Source organism: Colletes latitarsis, chromosome 1 (assembly GCF_051014445.1).
Source record: "Colletes latitarsis isolate SP2378_abdomen chromosome 1, iyColLati1, whole genome shotgun sequence".
Classification (NCBI taxonomy): Eukaryota; Metazoa; Arthropoda; class Insecta; order Hymenoptera; family Colletidae; genus Colletes; species Colletes latitarsis.
This window is the reverse complement of record NC_135134.1, coordinates 38,101,006-38,128,983: the sequence shown is the minus strand read 5'-3', so window position 1 is coordinate 38,128,983 and position 27,978 is coordinate 38,101,006. Positions and strand designations below refer to the sequence as shown.

Genomic DNA, 27,978 nt, shown 5'->3' with positions numbered 1-27,978 from the left:
TTGTGAAATTCAGGATCCGTTTCAAGTTTTTTTAATATACGATCACTGAATCGGTTGGTTGCACATCAAATAATCATTTGGCTTGAGCTCTTGGGTCAGTACGATCTTTTAAGCACGTCGACCAAGATACTTTCGCAGAATTCGTTTCATCGTCGATCGAAAAAAACCCAGTTGCTGAGAACGTTGCGAAATTGATAAATATTCGATCCATCCTACATTCTCACAACATAATAGTAATAAATAATAAAAACAAGTACATACATTATAATGTAAATGAATATTCTAACACTTTCTTTGCCAATGTGAATCGGAAACGTAATTTTAATTTAGCGAAAATTCCTCGAAACAAGGATTCTAATTTATTGAATCGTGTAACGTTTTAATTATGAACAGTCACTCTATTAATATTACATATAGTAATTCGATTGAAAGGAGTTTGATTTATGTCGTGTTTGGATTCATTTTAATTGGTTAAAGCTCAACGTAGCTTTTGGTACTATTTCTAGATAGATAACACAAATTAAGAGAACAACTTCCTCTCTGTTCGAGTCCACTTCTATAAAAAATACATTGTGTATTGCCAAGAGTACAAAGTTGATGAAATTCAACTGTGTTTTACAGTATGTAGAAGGGAAAAATACGTGCAACAAAGGATTAAACGCTATCAAGTGAACGTCAGTTCGAATTATAATTCTCTCTAAGGAGTGTGGTCCTAAATCTTGCGAAATGCGATACACTCCCTAATACCAAACCACGATTCGCCCAACACCGACTTGCTTCATGCCCCACGGGAATCGCACGCCGTTAACGCGAACGTTTAACACGTCCCGTGACGTGTTCTCGCGTGGATACGGGTCGTCTGCGACTCTAGCACAAGTGCAGGATCCTCCCGATCCTCTCTCAGACGACCACAAATCACACGGAGCCAGCATCTGCAGCCACGCTACGAACTGGCAGCCGTTATCGCATTCGAGATTCGACCGCATCGTTTATCCTCAATCCTCGTCGTGGTCGTTTCACCATCGCGATACAACGATCGAAGGATACGCTATCCGGAGATAACGTTGAACATGGCTCCAGGGATACGGAAAAACAACTCGCGAATCGTATCATCCAACCGAATGATGATAGGACACTAGAGCAGCTCATCGCGGAACCGTTAGCGGCTTACTCTGTGTACTAGACGTATTTATATATCGAGTCCTTCGGGGACTGGCCGAGTTATTCAAACGTGAGCGACATCTACTGGCTGAACGATACTAACCTGTAATACACTATTCAGTTAGCGCATATGAAACGTTGAATTTTGTTTATCGAATAAGATTCAGGTAAAAATTTTTATGGGTTTTGATGTTACACAAACTGAATAATTAATATTAAATAAAAGAGGGGAAATAAAGGGAGTGTATAAAGAGTGTTCGGCCACCCCTGGGAAAAATTTTAATGAGAGATTCTAGAGGCCAAAATAAGATGAAAATCAAGAATATTAATTTGTTGATGGAGGCTTCGTTAAAAAGTTATTAACGTTTAAAGTTCCACCCGTACTAAATTTTTTTCCAGAAAGTGGGTAGGATTTCGGGGGTAAGTCTATTCACCAAAAATTATTGTAATTGACCCCTGCAACCAAAAATAATTTTTTCAGAATGATTTGAAATTTTTTAATTTAATTTTTTAATGAAGCCTCAGTCAAGAAAGTGATATTTTTGATTTTCGTCTTATTTTGGCCTCTAAAATCTCCCATTAAAAATGTTCCCATGGGTGGCCGAACACCTTGTATATAGGAATAGGTGGGCAGTCGAGTACTTGTGAGAGAGCGTATCCCTCTGCTGGCGAGTGCGGGAGGTGTCGCCAGAAAACTATTTTAAATTCGCCGTCATTAGCTCAGATGCATTTAACACTGCTGAAACTAAGTATAAAACGAAGAATTTCGTTGTTAGATGTATCTTCGCTACACGGTGTTCTTGCTGATACTTGCATCTGAAAAGGAACTTTTTAATGCCACTCGAACAGTCACATAATTATCTTAGAATTCTTAGAAATCGATCTTTTTTCGAGATCTTTGTAATCCTTATTTACCTCATTTTTGTAGAAACAAAAAAAAATGCTGATTATTAACTTTTGTATATTATCGATGAATACCTGTTGAAAAGGATCGCTCATATTATCGGAAGAAATTCTTCTAATAATGTGTGGACAAATGTTCTACAATACGCATGATGGAAGTTAATTACGTAGCTATTTGATTCATCAGACCCCGGTCCTTTAGATTTCTCTATTCAGAGGTATCTCGAACAGATTGTTTATCAGAAACCAGTTACTAATTAACAAGATCTCTGTGGCTGCTTTGTGAGAGATTGTTGAATGATCCAGAGTACGCCAAGAACGTGTTCTACAATCAAAAAGACAACTTGGGGCATAGCATTTAAAGTTACAAGCATTATTCAATCTGAACATTCCATTTTTATAAAATTAAACATGCATTGACTGTATGAAAATGTCTTATACATATTTAGTAGTGGGTTTCTTAAAAGCTAAAAGAAGTCTGTTCCTACATCTACTATCTATTTTAAGCCAGTATGTAACACTAGACCACTTAGGAAAGTTGGAAAAAATAAAAGTTAAACAAACTTGTTGCTGCTGTTAACTTGTCTATCTTCATGGTTGGTCGATGTTTATTGCCAATATGACGGTCTAATGTAGAAATGCAATAATTTGACACGGTATCTTAAACTTGCATGACAAGTGAATATGATGTTAAGGCTAATAAACTTAAACTTGTTCTACAAGTGGATAAAATGTGAAGGGTAATCTACGCGATGAGACCAGCTAATTACTGTGAAGCATTACATAGGGAATGGCTAAAGGTAGTATCGACACGAGATGTTTTAGCGGCCACGTTTTTAATAACGCTGGTTTGAAATTAAAAATAACAGTTGGGAGGAAGGCTTAAACAAAGTTTAGAGGATAATTTTACGAAAGTATTGAAAACGATAAAAATAATTAAGGAACGATCTGGTTACAGGTTATAAACTTCGGAGTACCAAGATAATGCATCCGGTATGCAGAATTTATGAGAAAGGCGACGCCCAATGAATATCAACCCTTTTAACATATTAAGTAGCAAATTGGTTTTTTTCAAAACTGCTTTTTTAACCAAGAATAGTTTAAACGTTCTACGAACAGGACACTGGTATCTAGCAATACCTCGTTCGCAGAGTGAGTCTCATAACGTGACAAGTTTAAATAACTCATAAAATATTAATAAGAAGGGCCATACAAATTACCTTGGACGTTTTAAATGGAATGCACTCTATAAAAAACTATTGTACCAAATAAGGTTTAAAACGGGGTTCGTTACAATCCATGCAATTGCGTAATCTTATTATTTGAGAACGAAAAACTTTGTCAAGTGTTTCTACAGTTATTGCACCACGTGCACTAATAATTTTTAATGTTCCCCAAAGGTGTAATCGAATGGCGTTAAATTTGTTAACGTGGCGGTCATGGTACGTTGAAAACACTGCTACTAGTTCGATCACCGAAGTGAAGCAACGTTGGTCGCGAGCACTACAAGGATGGGTGACCGCTTGGGAAAATATCACATATATCGTTGATTTTTATACCGTTTGTATTATTTCTACCACCTTAGCTGCTCTATAATTGAGCATTACTTGCTCGTTAATACTATAAAAAAAAAATCCGAAATATGTATTAATTAGATTTCTAATTTAAGTACATTCTACTAAGATTAGACTCAACACGAACATTACGTGATCAGATTATCTAAAATATCGTCGTTTAAATCGCAATTATATCAATATACATTACTTACTAAAATATTATGTCCGTTTCTAGCTAAAACTGACGTGCCATTTTAAGCAACTCTGTATTAGTAATTAATACATCGTTTTATCTTCGAAAATCTAGAAATATGTGAAGTACAGTAGCCGGTAGAACCGGTCCTTATCATCGAAGAAAATGTTATTCCATTCGAATACAACCGAATAAATGTAACTGCTAAAATACTAAATTTGTTGTAGGACTAGTACTATCTAAATGATTCGGTAACTTCATTTAAAACGTTGCTCTACTAATGACGTAAACTTCTGTAGAAATAGACCAGATGTTGGAAGTAGAAGCTGTGCCAGATCGAATCGAACGAATGAACGTCGTAGACACGCTATCTACCAGTTCTTTGTTGAACAAGTGAAACATCTGATACCAGAGAACAGTCATAAATAGAGACACGAACCCTATAAAGTGAAATTCCGCGAGATTCGCACGGGAATGCAGGACCGTAGATGTCGTGTAATTGGAACCCGTTTATCAGATAAACCATTACAATCCGATGTAATGGATAACCTAGTGTTTGCTTGCCAAGGCAAACCTGACTTTCTCGTAAGTTCGCGTCGCCGTAATCTCTCAATTTTGATATCTACCCAATTTCATGACTGATATCACGCTACAAATTAACCCTTTTGCAAACTATATTCAAATTTTAATTCGGTCTAATACGAACTCGTAAAATTAAAAAATTCTTCCTTTTTTCATATCCCACCATAATGAAAAATATTCCAACTTTTTTCTTTAATTTAAATAATTTTGTTTATGCTTATCGTTTATATCGTTAATTTCTTTACGAACCCTGTCCGTCTTACCAGTTAAAATATTTTCATCTGTGTAATAATTTTGTTAAAAATTCTGTAGTAAATTCATTATACAGAGTATTTGGCCACCCCTGGGAAAAATTTTAATAGAGGATTCTAGAGGCCAAAATAAGACGAAAATCAAGAATACCAATTTGTTGATGGAAGCTTCGTTAAAAAAATATTAACAATTAAATTCCAAAATTTCAAATCGTTCTGGAAAAATTATTTTCGGTTGTGAGGGTCAATTACAATCATTTTTGGTCATTAGACATATCCTCGAAATCCTACCCACTTTCAAAAAAAAAATTCGAGTAGGTACTGAAATTTTTACACGAAATTAAAAAATTTCAAATCATATTAAAAAAATTATATTTAATTATAGGGGTCAATTACAAGCATTTTTGGTCAATAGACATACCCCCGAAATCCTAACCATTTTCGAGAAAAAAATTCGAGTAAGTGCTGAAAGTTTTGGGTGAAAAAAAAAAGACTTTCGAATCGTCTTGGAAAAATTATTTTTAGTTGCAGGGGTCAATTGCAAGCATTTTTGGTCAACAGACATACACCCGAAATCCTACTCAGTTTCGAGAAAAAAATTCCTTTCCGAAAATATAATTTCTGACCAAATGTCTCCCCGAATTTTCATGCGAATCTTTAAAACGTCATAACTTCTGAACGGATTGGACGATTTTAATGTTTAAAAAAGCAAACTACGCGTATTTTGGTGGAGAATATGTACAAATCGCAAAAATATTCGAAAAGTTGGTCCTTGACCCCGCAAAATGGGAAAAACCCCATAAAAATGGTCCAATTTTCAAACAACCGTAACTCCGACAATTGTGAATATATTTCAATGAAACTTTTTTCTGAAGTAGAGCTAATGGGTACCTACAAAAAAATATTAGACAACTTTTCTGTAAGGCGTCAAACAAAATTACTAAAAATGAAAAAGGAATTTTTAAGAAAAATCGACAGGGGGTAGGTGCCTAATTTTTTCGGCGAAAAAAAAAAATTTCAAATTGTTCTGAAAAAATTATTTTCGGTTGCGGGGGTCAATTATAATCATTTTTGGTGAATAAACATACCCCCGAAATCTTGCGCATTTTCGAGAAAAAAATTCAGTAAGGTCGGAACTTTAAACGTTAATAACTGTTTAAAGAAGCCTCCATCAACAAATTGGTATTCTTGATTTTCGTCTTATTTTGGCCTCTAGAATCCCACATTAAAATTTTTCCCAGGGGTGGCCGAACACCCTGTATGAATTTGCTTGTTCAAGACCGACGACTATAGTTTTGTTACTCGACCACCATTGCGTTTGATTTATATTTTCTTAACGAACGAACAGGTGAAATGGATTTTGTATCAATAACAATAATTACCATTAGTGACTTGTGAAATGGGGATTAAGCCTGAAGAGCTTTCGAAACGCATCTTTGTGATCGATCAAACAGGCTTAAGTCTTCGTGAAACTAATGCTTAGAGAACCCGACTGACTTTATGTATCTATAAATCTAACTTCATTAGTTTACTAACCGTGAACCATTAACCCGCGAACTTTTTTACGAGACAACGGGTACTGATCGAAGATTTCTTTTATATCCTTTTACACCGACGCTTCTACAAATTAATCGTATATCAAATTGCCCTTCGGCCGATACTTGGGATAGCACAATAAGTTACGGTAATACAGACTAATTTTACAGACTGTGCTTGATTGTAACTCCTCTAATTGTAAGTAAAGTTGGAAGAAATGATCAAAAAAGGATATACCGATTTATACCTTTGCTAATTTGTTTGAATATATTTGACTTAAAACGATTGCCACTTAGATATGCAAACACGTAAAGTGTTTAATAGAATATTTATTATTAAGAATTGTTGTAAATGAGTAAACAAGTTTATATTTACGCGCTAGCCGTTTGTATTTGGCGCGTATCCCATTAGTAGCACAAACGGCCACTAGGAAATACTCCAGTAACAGCACGTGTTAATTTTTAAATTATCATCTCACTTGTATCCCGTTATACAAAAATGAAACAACTAGAATAAATTGTGCGTTTTCTCTTTTTCTCTAACCACGTGTACATGAATTTATTTCTGAATATTCACTTATTCATATTCATCAAGAGTCATAAATAGTTAACAAAATTTTGTTTAAATTCGAGTCTATAAATAAATGATCATTGCGTTGGAACTGCTTTATTTTAATAAAGATCGAAAGGGCGCTTTAAACTTTTGGGCGGGAGTATACATTTTCACGTTGGTAAAAAAGAACTGATATCGATAATCGTACGTTCGAGGTATCGAATTCCTTTATAAATTAGATAATCGATATTCCAGAGAAATTGTTTCCCAAAGGAAGAAAAAGTAACGTCTCTCGAGGCTAAACGCGTAAAATTCGGCAATCAAATTTTCATACCCAAATATCCCTATGCAAATACCAGCGCATAGAAGGTACTTTTTCGATGTAAGCCTGTTATCTGATTTCAATTTCCTGCCGCAATCTCGACGCCACCGTGCTCCGTAATCACTAGCGATGGAATCGAGCATATCGCAAGCAACGTCGAAACTGAAACAAATAATTGAAACTGGATTAGAAGAACAAGCTTGCAAGGAAGCATAAGAAGTGAACTCGATTTTAATGAAATTTGGCAGGATAATAGACTTATATTTAGAATAAATATAATTGAAATTTTAGCCACAGATGATCGGCCAAATTTGAGAAAATCTTGCCTGTATTTAATAAGTTGTTACAATTTATAAGTTTAGTTCTCTTTTGTTTCATTAAATTCTTTCTTTCTCTAATGTTTGGTAAGCTTACATTTATTTAAATTTGCCATTGCAATATGGTATTTATGTACTATCCTTAACACATGTACATACAAGTTTTGTTATAAAGTTATTTCAAGTATTAAACTAGTCTTTATCTTTTATAATCTTTTTAAAAGTATATTCAATTCTAATAAATTGCAACTCCACTTGAATCAGGTTAAAACGTAACAATTGTTAATAATAAGTAGACTGCGAATCCTTTTGCAGATTCATATTTTTATTAATTGAATTAATGAAATGGGAACTTTGTAAAGGGTTGTCTCAACCCCCAAATATAATAATTCATATCTTACTTTAAGTATTTCTTATATTTTTGCATGTTAAGTGCATTTTGTAGTTTTTCGAGAATTAAAATTTTCCATAAATGCTTAAACATCCACAGTCTAGTAATAAGACAATCTCCTGTCAAAGTATGAATAAATAAACTTAAACAATTTATAATGAATGTATAAGCTTTATATACTTCATACATTAGGATGAAATCTTTCGTAGAAGCAACAAGAATTATTTATTCTTATTTTTTTTTAAGATTCACCCTGCCAAATTTCATTAAAATCCCCTTGTTAGAAATACAAAAAATAGTAAAATATTAAATTGTATAAAGAGAGAGAAAAATAGTAGGAAGGAAGCGTTCCAGTGTGCAGTACACAATAACAGAACTTAGAACAAACGATAATAATGACGATAAGACACATAATGACACGTAAAGTAATTACTGAAAGGACAAGTGAAAAAAAAAGCTGGTTTGAGAAGTTTTATAAATTAACGTTCACTTCATAAAAATTGATCGATATTCGAAACTCGATCCCATCTCTGGTAATCATTATTGTATAATACGAACCACGCGTATTAGCGTACCGATAGTACGGCAGGTGTTTTGGAGTGGTTTCCATGTGGTCAATTACCTTTGATTTACACAAACCCACGTGAACATTTCACCATGCTTTCGACGTATAGATAATTATTGCCTATTTCGATGGGCTGCAGAAAAGAAACAAGGTAAAATTTACGTATAATCGAGCGTTTTCCAAAAATTGGCGTGCCTCGGTATACGCTGTGATTTCGTTGCGCAAACGAGGGTGAGAACAGCCATACAAATTGCACCAGAACGAGGGAACCGCCGTTACTTTACTTTTTATTTCTTACAATTCGAAAATAAAAGATCCACCAACTCGATTGATTCGGATAGCAATTTTTAACCGATCAGATACAGCGACTGTCAACCTCTACGCAAGTTTAAAAAATCTATTTTCTTTACTCTTGTTTTGCTATGTATTTTCCCCAGAATAACATTGACGACTGGGGCTAAAACATACGGAACACTTCTGGATCTTCAATCTTATTAATAACAAAGACTCGAAGCAAACTGAAAGATTCGAATTAAAAAATTTTGTTTGTGTGCTCTAAATATGTCTCTATGCACTTCAATCAACTTTAATCCAACATCGACGATAGCTTTCTCAAGAAAAATACACAAAGATTGCTTAGTAATACTAAAACATACATAACACTTCTGGATCTTCAATCTTATTAATAACAAAGACTCGAAGCAAACAATGAAAGATTCGAATTAAAAAATTTTGTTTGTGTGCTCTAAATATGTCTCTATGCACTTCAATCAACTTTAATCCAACATCGACGATAGCTTTCTCAAGAAAAATACACAAAGATTGCTTAGTAACACTAAAACATACATAACACTTCTGGATCTTCAATCTTACTAATAACAAAAAGTTGAAGCAAATGCTGAAAGATTCCAATTAAAAAATTTTTTTTGTGTGGTCTAAGTATGTCTCTTTGCACTCCAATGAATTTTAGTCCAACATCGACGATAGTTTTCTCAAGAAAAATTCATAAGGATCGCTTACTTTTAGGCTCGTTACTCGAGAATCCACCCTTAAGTCCAGCTGCGTGCTCCGAATCGAATAATTGCACTTCGTCGCTTTAAGCACCGGTTACATTTTAAACCTTTAACAAACCAGTTGCATTTTTACTGTTCAAATAAACCAGTTACGTATTTGCACTTCGAGTCGATGGCAGTTACGCTTTAACGCGAACCAAGCATTCATACGATATAAACAGAAGCGATTTATCACGCATGCTGGGATGACCTCAAGAAATTCGATAGATAAGTATAATCTTTTCGGTGGCTATTTACTATTTTCCAAAGGGTTTACGTTCACTTTCTTTCGTGAGTTTAAATTTCAAAATAGTTTATCGTATGTTCGTGGCTACCAGACCCAGGATTCATCAAGTTGACGTTTTGTTCTTTCAGTTCCTTCATCTTCAGGGCAAAAGAGGCTCCTCCGGTATCTGAAATTTACAATATCTTCGTCATTTTATGCTATTTCAAAGGACGGAGTTTCAAGATTACCGACTTTACGAACATGGAAGAGAAAAGAAAAATTAATTCTTTGCAAGGTGACAATCCAGGATGTACCCTTAACTATCGACATTAACTAAGCCCTGACGGGAGGAAGCAAGAACCACTGTTTAGAGTGTAGGGCACGCAACATACTTAGAGAGCTCGTTCTGACGGGGGAACAAAATAATGGGAGTAAAGAACAAAATGAAAGAAAAACGAAAATCGCGTACGCGTAACTAGAAGGCTCGTTAAAAGTCACCCGCGGGACAGGTCTGGCGTACCGTGTCCTTAAAACATCGAACTTCTATCGACGATCGGTCCCAGATACGATCGTCTCTCGCGGCTATCAATTTAAGGGGCGATTTCCATTAGGAACAGAAAAAAATCGTTTTTTCTCTTTAAGTTAAATTTACTCAAAGTATTTTTAAAAATATATCCTACGTATTTCAAGCTACTAGTTTAATTGTTGACACAACGCATTCAAACGTGTCATCGTAAAAAAAGGCAAAGAAAATATTATAAGGAAAAAAGTTATGCTGAGAATCCAAAGGATTCAAAAAATATACTTTTGCTCATGGGACAAAGTAAGTGGGCAGGTAGTGGAAGTAATTGTCAATTCATTAAAATAGATTATTTCATAAAAGATTTAAATAAATATTTTTATTTTTATGTTTGTGCTGTTACCTCTATTAATTTTCAAGACATTCGAAGAGTCTTCCAGCTCTAAACATGACTATCTGTATATAAAAAAAAATACGTGTCTAATATTTTCCAATGCACTTTAATTATTCTTTAGATATACATAGTTTAATACAAATAATTGCAATAATTGCGATGCCGACCATACGACTCGAACGAAAGCCACGGGAATCCTCGCAAGATCTTTAACCTTATTATAGGTGTCGCCATTTGGCCGCGAGATTACGAACGACTCAACATATTTTACAATTTTGCTTTGATGAAGGCGAAAATACAAGCCAGAAGGCTGAAATTGTGAATGGTGTTTACGGCCCCGATACTGTCACAGGCAATGTCGAAAATGTCGATAAAATCATGGAAATGATCGAAGTAGACCGACTTGTTAGCAATCATAGCACCGCTCAGGAGCTAAAGATCGACCACAAAACAGTTTTAAACCATCTGCATAAAGCTGGATTCGAAAAGAAGCTCAATGTTTGGGTGCCACACGAATTTCCATCTGCGAAGCCTTAACCAAACGAAACGAAATCGAATGGCGACAACTTATAAAACGGAACGGTACATATAGTATTTCATCCAAGTCGGACAATCGGGCCCATGTTAAGTAAAGTCTGGAAATAAACGTGAAAATAATGGATTTCTTTTTCACCAACGTAATATAATGCTTTATTGAAGCAGTTCTAGAAACCGTTGTGAACGACTGGCGAACGATATCGAGGGAAAGAGCCAGCGAACGTTAGCGAGGGCCCATCGTAGTTTGGTAACGCGTTCACCGAAAAAGAAAAAGACCCCGTAGAAAATGGTTCCGGGGCGCGCGGAGGCTCGTCGCGTGCTTCTTTATTGAAAACTATAACAACCGACTTAGAAGATTGGCAGAGAGGTCAGGCGGAACGACGAGGAGCCGTGCGGTTCGAGCGTTTACGGTTGCAGATGAAACGGGCCTTAATCACCGTGGTGGTGCGCGGAGATATCGAAAGGAAAAAGAAAGAAGAGGCCGAGGCTGTTGAGAGAAAAAGAACTCGGATGGCTCCGCACTTAGCATAATGTTCACCGCGCCTGTCATTACCCTGGACCGCTAACATGCCAACCTAACACCACACGCACACACACGTACACAGATACGCCCCCTTTGGACCTCCCCCCACCCCCTTGGAATCCCAGCAGACACGCGAGGATGTGCCAACAGACGTTAGTTAACTCGGCATCACGCAGCTACGAAGGTAGGAACGAACTTGCCCAGAATATTGATCGAAGGAGCGTGATCCTGCTTAAATTAACACCATCTTATTCTACCCAGGACCCGTCAGCGTAATCATCGCCGAAGAAGACGGGAAGACGGGAAGACATTATCCGGGAAAATGCAATAAACGAGTCGCGTTGGTGAAAAATTGGGGTAATGACGGTGGTAGTAGCCGATGTGTGCATAGCTGATTCGGTGTTATCACGGCTCGAGTCGATTTGGTTTAACGAAAGACGTTGTTAGTTTATACCCGGGTACGAAGACCGGCTCGTTAGGGCAGGAACTATGTTACAGAAATGTTTCGCAAATAACAGTGTGCTTTGGTTATGTGTTTGCTTTTAATAAGTTGATGGGATTAATTCACGCAGGTTCTGGTACTCAGGCGCTGGTGTGCGTTAGGATGGGGTTGCAAGTGTACGAGCCGGTTATAGCTTATTATTGCTTGTTGCTTTCACGCTACACAGTTTAATTTTCAAACAGACAGTGATATAAGTTAGGAGTTTCGGGTTAACGATTATTTATGTATCATTTACTAGTGAACCATAATTAACTCTTACGGGGAGGGTAGAATATGAGGTTTCAAACACGACACGTATAAATCTCTTCCCTGAGTGTCCTCGTTTTCTTCGCAGGTCCCTTATTTTTAATACAATTCTTTCATATTGTGGCTATTTATCATCATTCCCATTCAGTCTACGTCACATTACTAAATTTATTCTCGTAATACCGATTTATTAAATCTGATTACGAGTTCATCAATGTTTTCATGAAATTTGCAAACTTTTTTTATATTTTTTTAGAAAAACTCGGTTTGTAAAAATTATAATGTTAAAATATATTTCGTCTGATTTTAAACAGCCATCGCCTATCTTTGTTGTTTATGGTCGTACGGAAAATCTCCTCAGGGTAAAGTTGCACTATTTCAAGAGGTGTGTGTGACCATAGAAGAAACTTCTTCTCAAGATCAGTTTCTCGCAAAAAATCTCTGGCGTAAAGATAGTCCTCCATTATAAGTAAATAAACATCTCAAGCCAAGTATTTCGTGTTGCATATAATTTACTTGTATAATGTCGCTACGCTTGCGTCTATAATTTTCGCAACTATATGGGTAACCAGGCATCCTAGTTATCGAACAAGTATATACGTAAATACAGGGTATACGCTTAACAAGGGCGACTCACTTCTGCGGCCGATTGATAACACAAAAACAATGAAACGAGCTTATACATATAAACACGTGCGCTACTCCACCTTCTTTCCAAGTTTATAGTCACTTTTATACTACCAGACCTTGCGAATTTAAAAAAAAAAATACTTTTTTATGTAGCTGTCCCTCCTCCCACAAATACTCTTATTATTACTTGTACCGCTGTGTAGTTATCTTGGTTCTACGTCAAAATTACTTCTTTCATAGTTAAGGGATGATGGATGAAGCAATTAACTGGAAAATGTTAATGAAAATATTCACAAAATAATATAGACAACAAAATACAGTAGAATCTCATCTAATCATTAAATGTTCGTATACAGGATGTACAGCCATCCCTGGGAAAAATTTTAATGGGAGACTCTACAAGCAAAAATAAGACGAAAATCAAGGATACTAGTTTGTTGATTGAGGCTTCGTTAAAGTTATTAAAAAGTTAAATTAAAAAATTTCAAATCGTTCTGGGAAAATTATTTTTGGTTGCAGGGCTCATTTACAATCATTTTTTGCTAATATACACACCCCCGAAATCTTACGCAACTCGAGAAAAAAATCCTTTACCGAAAATATACTGGTTGACCGGAAATGTTTCTATAACTTTTTAACAAAGCCTCAATCAACAAATTAGCATCCTTGATTTTCGTCTTATTTTGGCCTCTAGAACCTCCCATTAAAATTTTTCCCAGAGATATCCGAACACCCTGTATAAGACTAACCAGACTTCCTCGCAAACAATAAAACCGAAATTCAAAAATGAGAAAGAAGAAATCCATAAGGAACTCGTTAAAAAGATGCAAAGCAGTTAGAAATTACAAATTAGCTGTCCTATTTTAAACTTGAGCTGCAATCATGTAATTTCGAAAGAAAAAAGTTATGCATTTTGACTTCTGAATGATTCTAAAATCTATGGTACAAACAAATCTCAGTGTTTCTTTCGTCTGCAATACGATTGAGCCAATCAGAGATAACAAGAATAGTGAAACTCCCTCTCTAACATCGGCGTTGCATAAATCTAGCGAATGTTAGAGAGGGATCGCTGTATTTCCACCCTTATGACTACCCAGCACCAGTAGCGAGTGTTACAATGCATAATTTCGTGACCTTTTAATATGGAAAAATATAAGAAATACTTGAAGATATTAATTATTATATCTAGGGGTTGAGACAACCCTCTACAAAACTCCCATTTCCTTAATTCTATTAATAATAATATGAATTTGCACAAAGATCTGTAACCTAATAATAAGACAATAGAGATGTAATTTATTATATAGAAATTAAAAATAAACCTACATTACTATGTGGACCATAAGAGTAATAGATTTTTGTTAAAAAAACAGCTATTTTTTCCACACATCATTCCACGTAAATAATTCTAAACTTGCGTAGATAAAATCTCAAAAACTATACGTTCGATTGCTTTGAAATTTTTACACGTTGTTCCACATACTAATAGTTCTCGTCCGTACCAAAATCGAATTGTTATAATGAGTTTATCATATTTTTTTTATTAAAAAGTTGCGAAAGAAATGATGAAATTTTGCAATTTTTAATTCAAGCTTTCGCCATTTTGCCAATTTTCAACATAAATGAATTATTTAACTACGGGCGATAACAGGAAACCTACCGAATAAAAATCTTTTTAATATTTTTGATTTAGTCAACCTTGAAAGCTGCAATCACCTACGTCAGTGTTTAAACACATGTTTACTATGGGCGTAATAAAAACACGAAAAGTCAATAAAAATTATTGAAAAATTTACTTTGTATTCCCAAAGGATAGTTAAGTAAATTGCAAAAATAAATTACAGCGTTGGATGTAACATTTAGTTAAAAAAAATTAATAAAGATGGTTAAATTTTGCAACGTACACATGAGACTGCCCCCTTAAATCAAAGGACGAAGAATTTCGTTTATCTGTTCGGTGTTTGGAGGCCCAATTTCCACAAGTACGAGGGGCCTCACGGTGGTCCCTGGGGCTCGAATTCACCCGGTAGCAATTTGTACAAAGGCACCGGCACCTTCGGTGCTCTTTCGACTCTCTAACGAGAAGATTAGACCTAACGGCGTTTGGTATCCCATAAATCGCTGGGCGCCGCGCATTAACTACGGAAAGAAACGAAGCGATTTATGGTCGTACCGCGGCGTAAATTCGTTCTCGCGGAAATATCTTTCCCCCACGAGACGGCCAGCTCTGTCACTGATGTATTTCTGAATGAGGAATCGTGAGATCGTGTCCCTGGATACGGCGGAACGAAGGTGATTTCGTAAGAGCCTTCGGTTGTACCGACTGCCATCGTCCCCATCGTTGACCTTGACCAGAGTTTAACACGCTTTGGAGAAAACTTGGTAACGCGACGACCGACAGTTTTCTCGTTTTTCCGTCGTCCCTGCCGCGCATTCACGGTGAACCTCGAGGCGCGCGGATTTGCATAACGTACAGATTTAAATCGAGAATACTTTCAGCAACGAAACTTGTATCTTCCCACTTAGCAATGCAAAGCGTCCAGCGTATAGGGAATTAATTGATGATATTGTTCCATAAAAAATTGGTAATGATTCCATTTCGTGTAAAAATTATTTACTTGGTTTCGGAATCTATTTTACTTTCGTGCACATGGCCGTAGAAAATTTATATGATTCTTCGATCACCATTTTAGCTTTTTATACGATTTTCTACGTGGCTACGGGGTATGTGTATTCACCAAACATGATTGTAATTGACCCCCGCAACCGAAAATAATTTTTCCAGAACGATTAGAAACTTTTTTTTTTCGTCGAAAAATTTAGGCACCTACCTCCTGTCGATTTTTCTTAAAAATTCCTTTTTCATTTTTAGTAATTCTGTTTGGCGACCTACAGAAAAGTTGTCTAATACTTTTTTGTAGGTACTCATGAGCTCTACTTCAGAAAAAAGTTTCATTGAAATATATTCACAATTATAGGAGTTACCGTTGTTTGAAAATTGGACCACTTTTATGGGGTTTTTCTCATTTTGCGGGGTCAAGGACCAACTTTTCGAATATTTTTGCAATTTGTACATATTCTCCACCAAAATACGCGTAGTTTGCTTTTTTAAACATTAAAATCGTCTAATCCGTTCAGAAGTTATGGTGTTTTAAAGATACGCATGAAATATCGGGAAACGATTTCTGGTCAGAAATTATATTTTCGGTAAAGTATTATTTTCTCGAAATTGCGTAGGATTTCGGGGGTATGTCTATTCATCAAAAATGATTGTAATCGACCGCTGCAGCCAAAAATATTTTATTCAGAACGATTTGAAATTTTTTTTTTCGCCGAAAAATTTTCTAGTCGATATGAAACTTTAAACGTTAATAACTTTTTAAGGAAGCCTTAATTAACAAATTGGTGTTCTTTATTTTCGTCTTATTTTGGCTTCTAGAATCTCCCATTCAAATTTTTTCCAGAGGTGATCGAACCCTGTATGTATATCCCAGCCGCTTTTTATTTATACAGAATTTTAATATGTTTTATCTCCTCCGCCCTTCTAATACGTGTTTGCAAAGCAATTAAGATTCAATTGCTTTCAAAAGAATCTGCTTGGAAGAAGAAATCCGTAAGAGAACTTATGGTCTAACACTGAACACCACATACATATTTCTCATGAATTCATTAGAAACGTGCACATACGAACTCTGGTCGCATAAATGCTAATTGCTTTTATCTTAACGAGTACTCGTATTAAATTTAATCATTTCTATATAAACGAGCGCGATCGTAATCCTAATCTACGTTTTTCTTACTTAAAATTTATTGATGATTTCAAAATTTTAAATCATCAAAAACGATATTCTAAACAATATCAGAACTTTTATATTTCTTTCAATTACTTTTAACGCTTAAATAGTTCTTTATTAGATACTGCAGTGTTAGTTTCGTTTTTCTTGCAAACTACTAAAAATATTAAATAAAATTTTCACTCCGGAGGCACCCTCGTATCTTGGATTTATTTTAATAAGTTCCGTGCTTGGAACGTCGAAACAAGTTGTTGAAAAAATTAAGTAACGTTTTGTTTAGGTTTAAGACTCTCAGCAAACGTTACTTTAGACGCAACTGTGGCCATTTTGAAAAACATTAATTTGCCACTAAGGCAAGGTTGTTGCGTCTAAAGCAAGGTTTGCTGTTTTAACGAGTTCACCTGCAGAACCTAGACGAAACGCCATTTTATTTTTTTAAATATTTATTTCCACGTTCCAAACTAAAAACTCATCGACGCCAAGACGCAACAAGAACGAACTACGAAAAATGAGGTTGCCCGCCATTTTAGTTTTAAATCTCCGAGGTCTCCTCTTCTCTTCTTTTAATTCTGTTATCGCGTACGACTTTAATTATTTAATTAATTTCCTCGATGAATCACGAGCACGATATAAACGCAGCAAAGTATTTTGCAAATAACTTCGCCAAGTTAAACGCGCGATTATTTATTTCAAGCGTTCGCGAGCAGTGGCGTAATTGATGACGACAATTTCATTTCTACAATTTCACGCTTAATAGTGAAACTTTAAGAAGAAAAAAAAAAAAAACTAGCCTTCCTGTTCTCGTATCTACACGATACTGTAAGTCAGCGGTGAGTTAATCTTGATCGGTAACAGGAAACAGCTGTTACAAGTGCAAACCATTGTGAAAACGATTTATCGCGAAAAAAGAAAAGTTTGATTTACGGTCGGAAGGAGATTCGCGAAAGACTCCGTATCCGATTACGGGTGGCGCTTATGGAAATACGTCGAACAATAAGACCACGACAGATCCTTAAGGTGATTTTGCACGCCTATACGCTTTTGTACGCGACACTCGAGCCAAGGAGAATGGGGTTTCGTGCATGGATTGATACGGATAATGATGATTGTATGATGTAATAACATTGTTGATACGAACGATAATTCCGTGCTCCTGCTCCAATTTAAACCGGCCACTAAACCGACGTGTCACGAATAAAGAATCCGAATCCCTGCTTCTGCTAAAGCTGATGGATGCGTTATGTTCGTTTAACCGTGGTCCTCTTATCGCTGACAATGATTGAACGCAATTTTCGTTGGTCGATTTTACGTCTATTGCGATACGTTACTATTTGATAGATTTATGAGATGGAGTTGTGCCATAATTGTTTGTAATTTTGTAATTCGTTTCTATCAATCTTCAACTTTTTTTTAATAGATTCAAGGGACAGGAATTTAAGTTTTGGAACTATAGAAATATTCAAAATTTGTTATAGGCCATTGTTGTAGAGGAAAATGTAAAAGAAAAAAGAGGAATAGCAGTAATTTTTATGAGATTAATAGCATTACTTTTTAAAATAAAAACACAAAATTATTTGGTAGATTTATAAAATGGAGTTGTGCAATTATTTGCAATGTCTTAATTCGTTTCTACCAATGCCCAATTTTTCTTTAATAGATTAAAGGGACTCGAATTGAAGTTTTGGAACAAAATTTATTATAAGCCATTGCTGAGGAAAATGTAAAAGAAAAAAGAGAAATAGTAGTAATTTTTATAATATTAATAGAATCATTTTTTAAAATAAAAATACAACTCTATTTTTAACAGGAATACATAAAAATTGCAAATTTCAGAGATAAGTAATGTAGGTTGGAGGGTAAAAATTGTTCGATTAAACAGGTGCAAATAAATTGCAGAGGACAAAATTTCTTCCCGAGGCTTTCAACGTCCGCCGTGTCGCATTATTTAAGCATTCGCGCTCCATTCCTCGGGCATAGCGAAAAGAAACAGGGAATTGTGTGGTCGAGTATATGACAATAACTCATAATCAATTCTTCTGAAACGTAGCCCTCGGGCGCGGGAGTCGCGCGTTCCAGCAATTTCGCGTCCCCAGAATGAACGATTCAATCTGCACCGGTGAGATCGCAAATTCATGTCGTTACATGACTCTTGTGTACATATATTTAAGGGCTTAACTGCGGCTTACGTCGCGAAATACGCGGAACGTGTATCGCCTCGGTGTAGGTGAGCGGGTAAGTAAGTGGGAGGAGAGTAATCGAGCACAAAGTGGGCGTTACAGGCTCCCACGAAGGAAGCTAACAAAAGAGCCTCACCCATCGAAAAATTCGACAATTTTTCATAGTCGCGTTCCTCCGGTGCATCGGTAGTTTCTTAACCTTTCGTAGCTCACACCAACCAATCGACTCGTCAGAGGAACATTGTATAGCACGGTCAACCAAATAAACTGATTTTTTATGAAATAATCTATGTATCGTACAAATACGTAATTAAATTTTATAACAATAGTACGTTTTGATTAATCTCCATTGATAATTTTCACTACCTGTTCCCAACAAAATATATCGAATTCTGTTTATTTAATTTACTCTGATTTATTTATTAATTTATTCTGATAACAAAATAGATAAAATACCACTATCCACTGTTTTACAATACTATAAATAAAAAGCTTGGCTTTTTAACACCACTACATCCTCCATTTTGATTTTAGTTACTCAAAATGGAAGATACAGTGGTATTTTTAAGAAACGAACCTTTATTTATTAAATTAAGTCTTGCACCACTGCATCCTCCATTAACCAAAATTCCTAGACATTGAATATTTAATAATATTGGTCTAAAAACAATATTAAATATTTTGCTTTCCCAATGTCTAAGAATACGAAAACATTGGGAACTGGTAACGACATCTTTATTTGCACTTGTTCAACAGGTGTTTATGAATAAAAGATATATTTCAAGTTGATGTACTGTTTTCTTTTTGTTTTCTCTTTTCTTGCATTCCCAAAGCAACAGATATAGAAAGTGTAGCTGTAAGCTATCTGCATTCGAAATATATCAACCGAGTATCGTAGATTGAAAGATTGCAATGGTTGTAGAAAGTTGCTTCTGCAACATATCGGTTTGCATGAAATCAATTATATCTTGGGTCTGCTCTATGGAACGAATAGTGCCGGTGAAATATCATCAAAGAACACTATTCTAACGCTTGGTTTTATTGTTATGAAACGCAATGTATTATAAATAGTTACGATCAAAAGATGTATGAGAATGTATGAAAGAAAAAAACACATATTGAATGTATATTTCTAATTTTGTTGTGCAGCGCGACGATGAGACACAAAAGGCAGTAAAGCTAACGATGAGAGAAAGAAGATTTATAAAATTTGCATCGGTGGAATACGATGGGCAGCTTTACATGACGCCCCAGGACTTCCTTGACAGTGTTGTTGAACCCGAACCCAGACGTAAGTATTAAATAAATTTGCACCGAGTGCAATAAAGACTGTCAGCTTACGATAATAACTCGCTTTGTCTTGACAACGAATACCCTCGTAATTTGTGGCAACATATATTAATGAGTCGCATTACCGTGCAACATCGGAAAGCCGCGTGAAACACTCCAAGGATAAATCATAATTCATGATCCCTGTCTTATCGATAAAGTTGCAATTCTAGCAAAGTAGAAAATCTTTCTCTTTCAATTAGCATTTCTTAATAAATAATCGTCCTCTAATATACTGTTCGCTAAAATTCGGTTCATCGTATAACAAAAAGTAACAAATATTTCATTCTATTTCGATGCATCGGTCGCATCGTTTCGCGTACAAAATAAATGTTTTAAATAAACTGGTTCGTGGAACTATTTTTCGGCCCTTTGACACGCACGGTTCCCTGTGCAAACTGACATTGACGACGCAGTGAAATCACGGTGTTCCTTGATGAACCCCGGTGCCTAAATAACGTAAACAACTATACACTTCGGTGATATTTTAGCTAGACTGAAGAGACGCGTGTTAGCTGACAAGGAGCTGGAAGTGATGAGAAATAGCGTTCCTTCGTTGCGTCAAGGAAGTCCGCATATGTTCAGAAATCTTCGGGACAAAGGTGAGCGATCGAGAAATATACGCCCCCGAGCTTCTGACTTCCAAACGCTTGAAAGAAATCTTAACGACATACGGTATATACAAAGCTGCTAGTTTTAAACTAAAAACACTTTTAAAATACGAACGTTCCCCTCTGCGTAACAAAACTCCAAATAGTATCAAATTTAAAAAATAATTATACCTCGCGTAATATAAAAGAAAATATATTTGCAGTTTTCAAATCGATTTTGCTAAATAAAAAGAACTATTTTCATTCAGAAAAAACTATTTTCATAGTATGCACCATTCGAATACAGTAAAAAGTCCAACTAAAGCTACGATCAAACTTTTTTTCTATACAGTTTTTTTCGCCAACTTTTGTTATTTATTATAGTTTGAAATATTATCAAATGGTATTAGAATTCGAATAAGCAGCTCTGATTGCTTAAAAAAATTTGATTTAGTTGCATTTTGTTCGCGTTTCGAACGTAGCAATTAATTCCATCGCCCCTGTGATGATCAAAATAACAGGGTTCCGTTGTTAACGAGTCTCGGGCCCCTTCCTGGCTTTTTGCGCGTTCGCCGCACGTTTGTCGCGCTAATGGAAATGCAAATAATCGCGCGCGAAGCCAGTTTCACACTTCCCTCTAATAAACGAGCACCACCGTCCTCTCCGTATCCCACTTTCTCTTTTTCTTCCGTGCACGTGAGCCCGCGAACCAGAATTTCACGGTCGAATGTACGAGCCTAACTTGATCCACTCAGCTTTGAGAACATTCGTTACGATTATAGAACGCTCGCGTAAAGCATCGCTGGCCGCGTACGAAACAAGCCTCTTGTTAATAATATCGATTCCTCTGCTATACGTGCATCATAACTATACGGAATACTTCCTTATTGCGTATGTAACGAGTGTTGCACTGTTAGAATAGGACAAATTTTATTCCCGAATGACGAATGAACATTGTAGATTCGTTCGTAAATAAGCTTTTGCCCGTAACATCGATCGTCTACATTTCGGTTTAAAAATTCTGTTGATACATTACGGTAGTGATTCTTCAAATGATTATTAACACCATGCGTGATTCGCAAGTTGAACACTTCTGTACCTCCTAAGTAGGGATTGCAAATTTACCGACGTTTTCATTTATCGGTAAGTCGATAAAAGTGTCGATCAAAACTCTATGCCGATAATTTACCGACATTTTTTAAGATACAGGAAATATAAAAATAAACATTGTAAAAAAGACAGAAATATACAGGGTGTTTAGCCACCTCTAGGAAAAATTTTAATGGGAGATTCTAGAGGCCAAAATAAGACGAAAATCATGAATGTCAATTTATTGATTGAGGCTTCGTTAAAAAGTTATTAAAAAATTTCAAATCGTTCTGGAAAAATTATTTTTGGTTGGTGAGGTCAATTACAATCAGTTTTGGTGAATACACATACCCTCGAAATCCTACGCACTTTCCAAAAAAAAATATTCGAGTAGGTGCTGAAATTTTTCGACAAAATTAAAAATTTTCAAATCGTTCTAAAAAAATTATTTTTAGTTACAGGTGTCAATTACAATCATTTTTTGTCAATATACATCCCTCCGAATTCCTACGCACTTTCCAGAAAAAAATTCTTTACCGAAAATATAATTTCTGACTACAAATACTTCCTCAAAATTTCATGAAAATGTTAAAATGTCATAACTTCTGAACGGATTGAAGAATTTTAATGTTTAAAAAAGCAATCAACGCGTATTTTGGTGTAGAATATGTAGAAATTCTAACAATGTTCAAAAAGTTACTCCTTAACTCCGTAAAGTGAGAAAAACTCCATAAAAATGGTCCAATCTTCAAATGTCCATAACTTCTACAATAGTGACCGTATCTCAATGAAATTTAATATGGAAGTAGAGCTGATGAATATCTACAAAAAAGTATTAGACAACTTTTCTGTAGAGCGTCAAACAAATTTATTAATGATGAAAAACGAATTTTTAAGAAAAATCAACAAGGGGTAGGTGCTGAAATTTCTCGACCAAAAAAAGAATTTCAAATCGTTCTGGAAAAATTATTTTTGGTTGCGGGGGTCAATTACAATTATTTTTGGTGAATACACATACCCCTGAAATCCTACGTGCTTTCGAGGAAAAAATTCTTTACCGAAAATATACTCTATGGTCAGAAATGTTTCTATAACTTTTTAACGAAACCTCAATCAACAAATGACTATCCTTGATTTTCGTCTTATGTTGGCCTGGAGAATCTCCCATTAAAATTTTTCCCAGGGTTGGTCAAACACCCTGTATATTAAAAATAGTTCTTGATACAATCGCACGCGAAAATTTAAATATTCAGTTGTACAGAATAAATGAGTGAATCGTTGCGAATGAAGATTTCGTAAAAATGTTAGTTGTTTACAATGTTAACTTCGAAGTAAATTCTCATAGGCGTCGCACAATATAGAGAAGCAAATTAAGAAACTTTATGAATGAAATTCAGGGGACTCGAAACGCGTACTTACAGTGTAATGGAACGAGTCATAAAATTTAATGAATGAAATTTCTCGTATGAATACTCCACCTACGATTCGGGTTTCAATGGGATTCTCATACATCTATATGATATAACGTAGCAAAATAAGACGTATAATTCTGTGAATGAAACCTTTGCACAAAATGAGATTAAATTACCCTAAAATTTTTAAATATTTTAACCGCGGTTGCAACGATTGAATGTTTGCTGTAAAACTTGCAACTTTAAGTTTTACATTTCTCAAGAGATTGAGAAATATTAAAATTCAAGAACAAGTGTAACTGATTAACAGTTCATTCTCTTTAATTTTTTGTGTTACAAATGAGATAACATTACTAGTGTTTTAGATACTTTGTTGCTGCAAATATGGCGCATTTCCTCTACATGACAACAAGTTAATATTCCTGAATAATATCCATTAAAATATCGTATAAACTACGAAAAGTCGCCTCGAGTATTTCTAATGTTCGTCAACCTTGCCCGCCATATAGCTTCATCTGTGGGGTTTAAATAAAAAATGATCGTCCAAAGGAGAGAAATACATCGACAGCGGAGCTTTCACGGCGCAGTTTCCTTCCATCCCCGGTCGCTTTCTTCGTGTTTCCGCTTCGTAAACTTTCTTCGCGCCCAATGCCGTGAAAGCGTTTTATAGAGTGCTTATAGCGCAATAAAATCGATTTTATGTCGGCTACAAAGCTGAAGCACGCGGAAGGGTGTGTTCCGTGAATGAAAATTTTGGTAACGCGACGATCATTCACTGGACGCCGTTAAGACTCCAAGTTATTAGGCGTTTGTTGAGCCGCGAGAAAAGGGGATGCCCGACAGAAATGCCTAGGACGCTATGAGGCGTATCTAATGTCCCATTCGTGACTACTTTCTAGGCGTCTTCCGTTGTAACTTGTTACGGTTAGATACGAGTTAACGTGATTATCGGGAAAATTAGTGGGGAACTTTGTCACGATGTCGTCGTAAACAAAACAGGGGAGCCTCCTACGAAACGACATATCATTTTCATACAAATGGATCTAATGTCCTTAGGGGGGTCTCCTACTCGAGAATCCTACAGAACAGGCATCTATTTCTCAATTTTTTACAGTGTGATTCACAACCAAAATCGTACACCACGTATCAGAAAATTTTACTAACTTGACGATTTATTAAACGTGTGAAATATCTCACAAAATAATGATTTTTTAAACACGGTGTCCAAAGGTTTTTGTACGCGATATTACCCGAGGAATCGATTTGAGTAAATAAAAATATGCAATTCGATTAAAAAAATATATGCAACTGCATTTTTGTGGTGCATCGTTGCACTTATGAACAAAATAAAGTCAAATTTTACTTTTTATATCAAATAATATTTTAATTTTTTAATTTTTTTTTAAGTCAGTTTAAGATTAATATTTGTAATAATTATTTATTGAGGAATAGGAGAAATACGAACTTTGAAAAATAGACACTATTATATCATTTAACCATTCCCTCTACAGTTTTTTTCTATCTGTTACCCAATGTTAAAAAATTAAAACAAAATTATTATTCAAATTGAACTATTGTTTGCACTGTGGATTTCTAAAAACCAGTATAACGTCTCGGTAGTTTTGTGTAAACAGTATGAAACGTACACAGATAAATTAATTGTTTGGCAGTTAACAGTCAGAAGCAGATAACGTTTGAAATATTTAAAATAATGAAAAAAATGTTTCATAAATAACATTCTTGAATAATATGAAACACTTTTTTCTTTCATAAAATGTATAATATATTATAATGATTTTAACACTAACAATAATCTTTTTTCTTTTCTCATTATTTTTAGGAATTGTTTCCTATACGGAGTATTTGTTTCTTTTGTCTATTCTAATCAGTAAGTACTCGCTATTTTCGTAAATTCGACCGACAACATTTATACAGGGTGTTGGGCCACCCCAGGGAAAAATTTTAATGGGAGATTCTAGAGGCCAAAATAAGACGAAAATCAAGAATATCAATTTCTTTACTGAGGCTTCGTTAAAAAGTTATTAAAAACTTAAATTAAAAGATTTTAAATCACTCTGAAAAAATTATTTTCGATTGCAGGGATTGATTACAATCATTTTTGGTCATTACACATACCCACGAAATCCTACGCATTTTCGAGAAAAAAATTCTTTTGAAAATATAATTCCTAACTAGAAATGCTTCCTCAAAATTTCATGCAAATGTTTAAAATATCATAACTTTTAAACGGATTGAAGGATTTTAATGTTTCAAAAGGTAAACGACGCGTATTTTGGTCAAGAATATGTAGAAATTCTAACAATGTTCGAAAAGTTACTCCTTAACTCCGTAAAGTGAGAAAACCCCCATAAAAATGGTCCAATCTTCAAACGTCCATAACTTCTACAATAGTGAACGTATCTCAATGAAACTTAACATGGAAGCAGAGCCCATGGATACCTACAAAAAAGTACTAAATAAAATTTCCGTAGAACGTCAAACAAATTTATTACAAATGAAAAACGAATTTTTAAGAAAAATCAACAGGGGATAGATGCCTTTTTCGGTGACATTGAAAAATTTCAAATCGTTCTAAAACAATTATTTTTGATTCCAGGGGTCAATTACAATAATTTTTGATGACTAGACCTACCCCCGAAATCTTAACCATTTCCTAGAAAAAATTCATTACAGGCGGAACTTCAAACGTTAATAACTTTTTAAGAAAGCCTCCATCAACAAATTGATATTCTTGATTTTCGTCCTATTTTGGCCTCTTAAATCTCCCATTAAAATTTTTCCCAGTGATGGCGGAACACCCTGTATATCTGCGCGAACATGATTACTGCACGATTCAAAATGACGAGGAATTTGATTTCAGAACCTAAGACAGGTTTTCATATCGCGTTTAACATGTTCGACACCGATGGAAACGAACGTGTGGACAAAACTGAATTTCTTGTGGTAAGACAACTGTTCTTTTACATTTTTGCACGTGTGAATACAATTTCCTTTTTTGTTATAAACATTCCAATTCTGCATGTACATTGTTGGAATGCAAAAACATAATTCGACGTTTCCAAAATATTATAAGGCACAAGTTCGATAGCGATATCGACAGTAAAAATCATATAGTCGACAGAATCACGATATCGGATGCAAACATTTATTCCGATCACGCTTCTCTGGTAATTTGAATAACGATACTAAACGTAGAAATTAAATCGAACTTTTATTTCGCTAAACAGAATTGCACCATCGATTATAAAATTTATTCTGATCACGCTTCTTAAATAAGTTAAGTTAATTTGGTGTGCCGACTGCAATTATATCGCGCGCACGGAATACATTATCGGCTTTTAATGGATAAATATAAGTCACACGCATGAGCAATAATTTATTCCTTTGAGGTTTTATAGTGATTTTACTTTATGCAACAACCCCAGTGTATTTTAAAACAATTATATCAAGTAAAATGCCACTTATAGTATCAAGAAGAAATAAGAAAATGGTTTTGTTGCTTCTATTTCTGCTTGTAAAAATTAAGGAAAAATAATACAATGGTTCAACCCTTTGCACTCCTTAATTTTTAATTACCTGCCAACAATTACTAAATTAATTTACAAAATACATAAAAAGGGAGATCTCAATAAAATATATTGCAAGAGTGCAGAGTGTGTAACAAGTATATTTTTTATTTAAATTATTTTAGAAATTGCATTGTATAATGTCTAGCTCAATGTTGGAGTTGGTGTAAGAAATATGATGTCGAGCTACACTCGACACAGGAGTGGTAAGGATTAAAGAATGTGATAATTTGCAAGCTCAGTACGACCTACGATTTCCTTAATTAGCAACGAATATTAACACCTTGTTGTACAATGACAAATCTAATTTGTAACTTATTTAAGTCTCATATGAAAGTCATTGAATATCTTTCTTCTACGATTCAAAAAAGATGAAAAAACTGATTGCTTAAAATCTATTAATCCCCCAAAGGGTTGAAACAATGTTGCTAATTTTCTAATCAGGAAGTTATAGGCTTCCAGTTTTGGAACTTCCAGACATTAGGACGCAGAACTACAATCAGCATTTGTATTTTGCTTTTCTAGTTTCCAGTTATGGTTAAATGCAAGGGAAAGTTGACTAAAACGAGATACTAATAAGAGAACCCCGGTGACCGATACACGACAATTTTTGTAAAACTTTACAGAAATGTTTATTAGACATACCTAAGAACTTAACCGCAATTATTTCCTACACATTTTCACTTTTGGGGGGGAAATCAGCCATTTTATCCGAGTAACCTCTTCTACTTAAGCAATTGTAAATCGTGAATGACAGCAGATGTGTTAGAGCGATGGATCTATTCCAAATAAACACTCGAATTCACGAACATTTAGTATTGTATTTACAGACGGTAATATACATTAGTTTGTAATTGTACTATGACGCGACGCGTGTAAATACATTGCACATGGTTTCGAGACGCACGTCGTACAGACAATGTAGAAAGAAACGCGTAATTGGTTCGTACGTAACCAATAGAAGCACAGCACCAAAACCGCGAGTTTTAAACTCTGTCCAACAAGATAAATAATTTAAATTAAAGTTATACCCTTTTCGCA

The 27,978-nt window shown here is 35.1% G+C and overlaps 2 protein-coding genes across 10 annotated transcripts in view; one reads left to right on the top strand and one right to left on the bottom strand.

Moving 5' to 3' along the window:
• The window catches only part of LOC143343963 (calcium uptake protein 3, mitochondrial-like), a 34,502-nt gene that overhangs the window by 725 nt on the left and 5,799 nt on the right, over window positions 1–27,978 (top strand). For all 3 annotated transcript variants that reach the window (XM_076769442.1, XM_076769461.1, XM_076769451.1), the window contains exons 2-5: window positions 20,080–20,221; window positions 20,751–20,861; window positions 25,191–25,238; window positions 26,232–26,314. In XM_076769442.1, coding sequence (XP_076625557.1) covers window positions 20,080–20,221; window positions 20,751–20,861; window positions 25,191–25,238; window positions 26,232–26,314 — 384 coding nt within the window. The remainder of the gene's footprint in view (window positions 1–20,079; window positions 20,222–20,750; window positions 20,862–25,190; window positions 25,239–26,231; window positions 26,315–27,978) is intronic.
• On the bottom strand, window positions 27–27,949 carry LOC143344038 (uncharacterized). 7 transcript variants are annotated; one of them, XM_076769615.1, is made up of 6 exons: window positions 27,583–27,949; window positions 9,640–9,794; window positions 9,350–9,474; window positions 8,340–8,462; window positions 7,069–7,218; window positions 27–2,389 (listed from the first exon to the last, which is right to left on the bottom strand). In XM_076769615.1, exons 4-6 carry the CDS (start codon window positions 8,372–8,374, stop codon window positions 2,263–2,265), a joined length of 312 nt encoding a protein of 103 aa, XP_076625730.1. In that variant the 5' UTR covers window positions 8,375–8,462; window positions 9,350–9,474; window positions 9,640–9,794; window positions 27,583–27,949; the 3' UTR covers window positions 27–2,262. The 7 variants fall into 7 exon arrangements, 5 of the variants coding, with proteins under 5 accessions (XP_076625730.1, XP_076625748.1, XP_076625720.1 ...); XM_076769633.1 differs by having other exon boundaries at window positions 8,387–8,462; window positions 9,350–9,794; XM_076769605.1 differs by lacking the exons at window positions 8,340–8,462; window positions 9,350–9,474 and having other exon boundaries at window positions 9,722–9,794.

Bases quoted from the DNA above. Each gene is read 5' to 3' on its own strand.
- LOC143344038 (XM_076769605.1), bottom strand. From the start codon at position 9,765: ATGAAGGAACTGAAAGAACAAAACGTCAACTTGATGAATCCTGG. The intron at 7,219-9,721 runs GTCTGGTAGCCA...TATTTGTTTCAG, and splicing joins GTCAACTTGATGAATCCTGG to TTTCGACGTTGCTTGCGATA. The intron at 2,390-7,068 runs GTATGAAAATTT...TTTTGATTGTAG, and splicing joins ATTTGCATAGGGATATTTGG to AACACGTTCTTGGCGTACTC.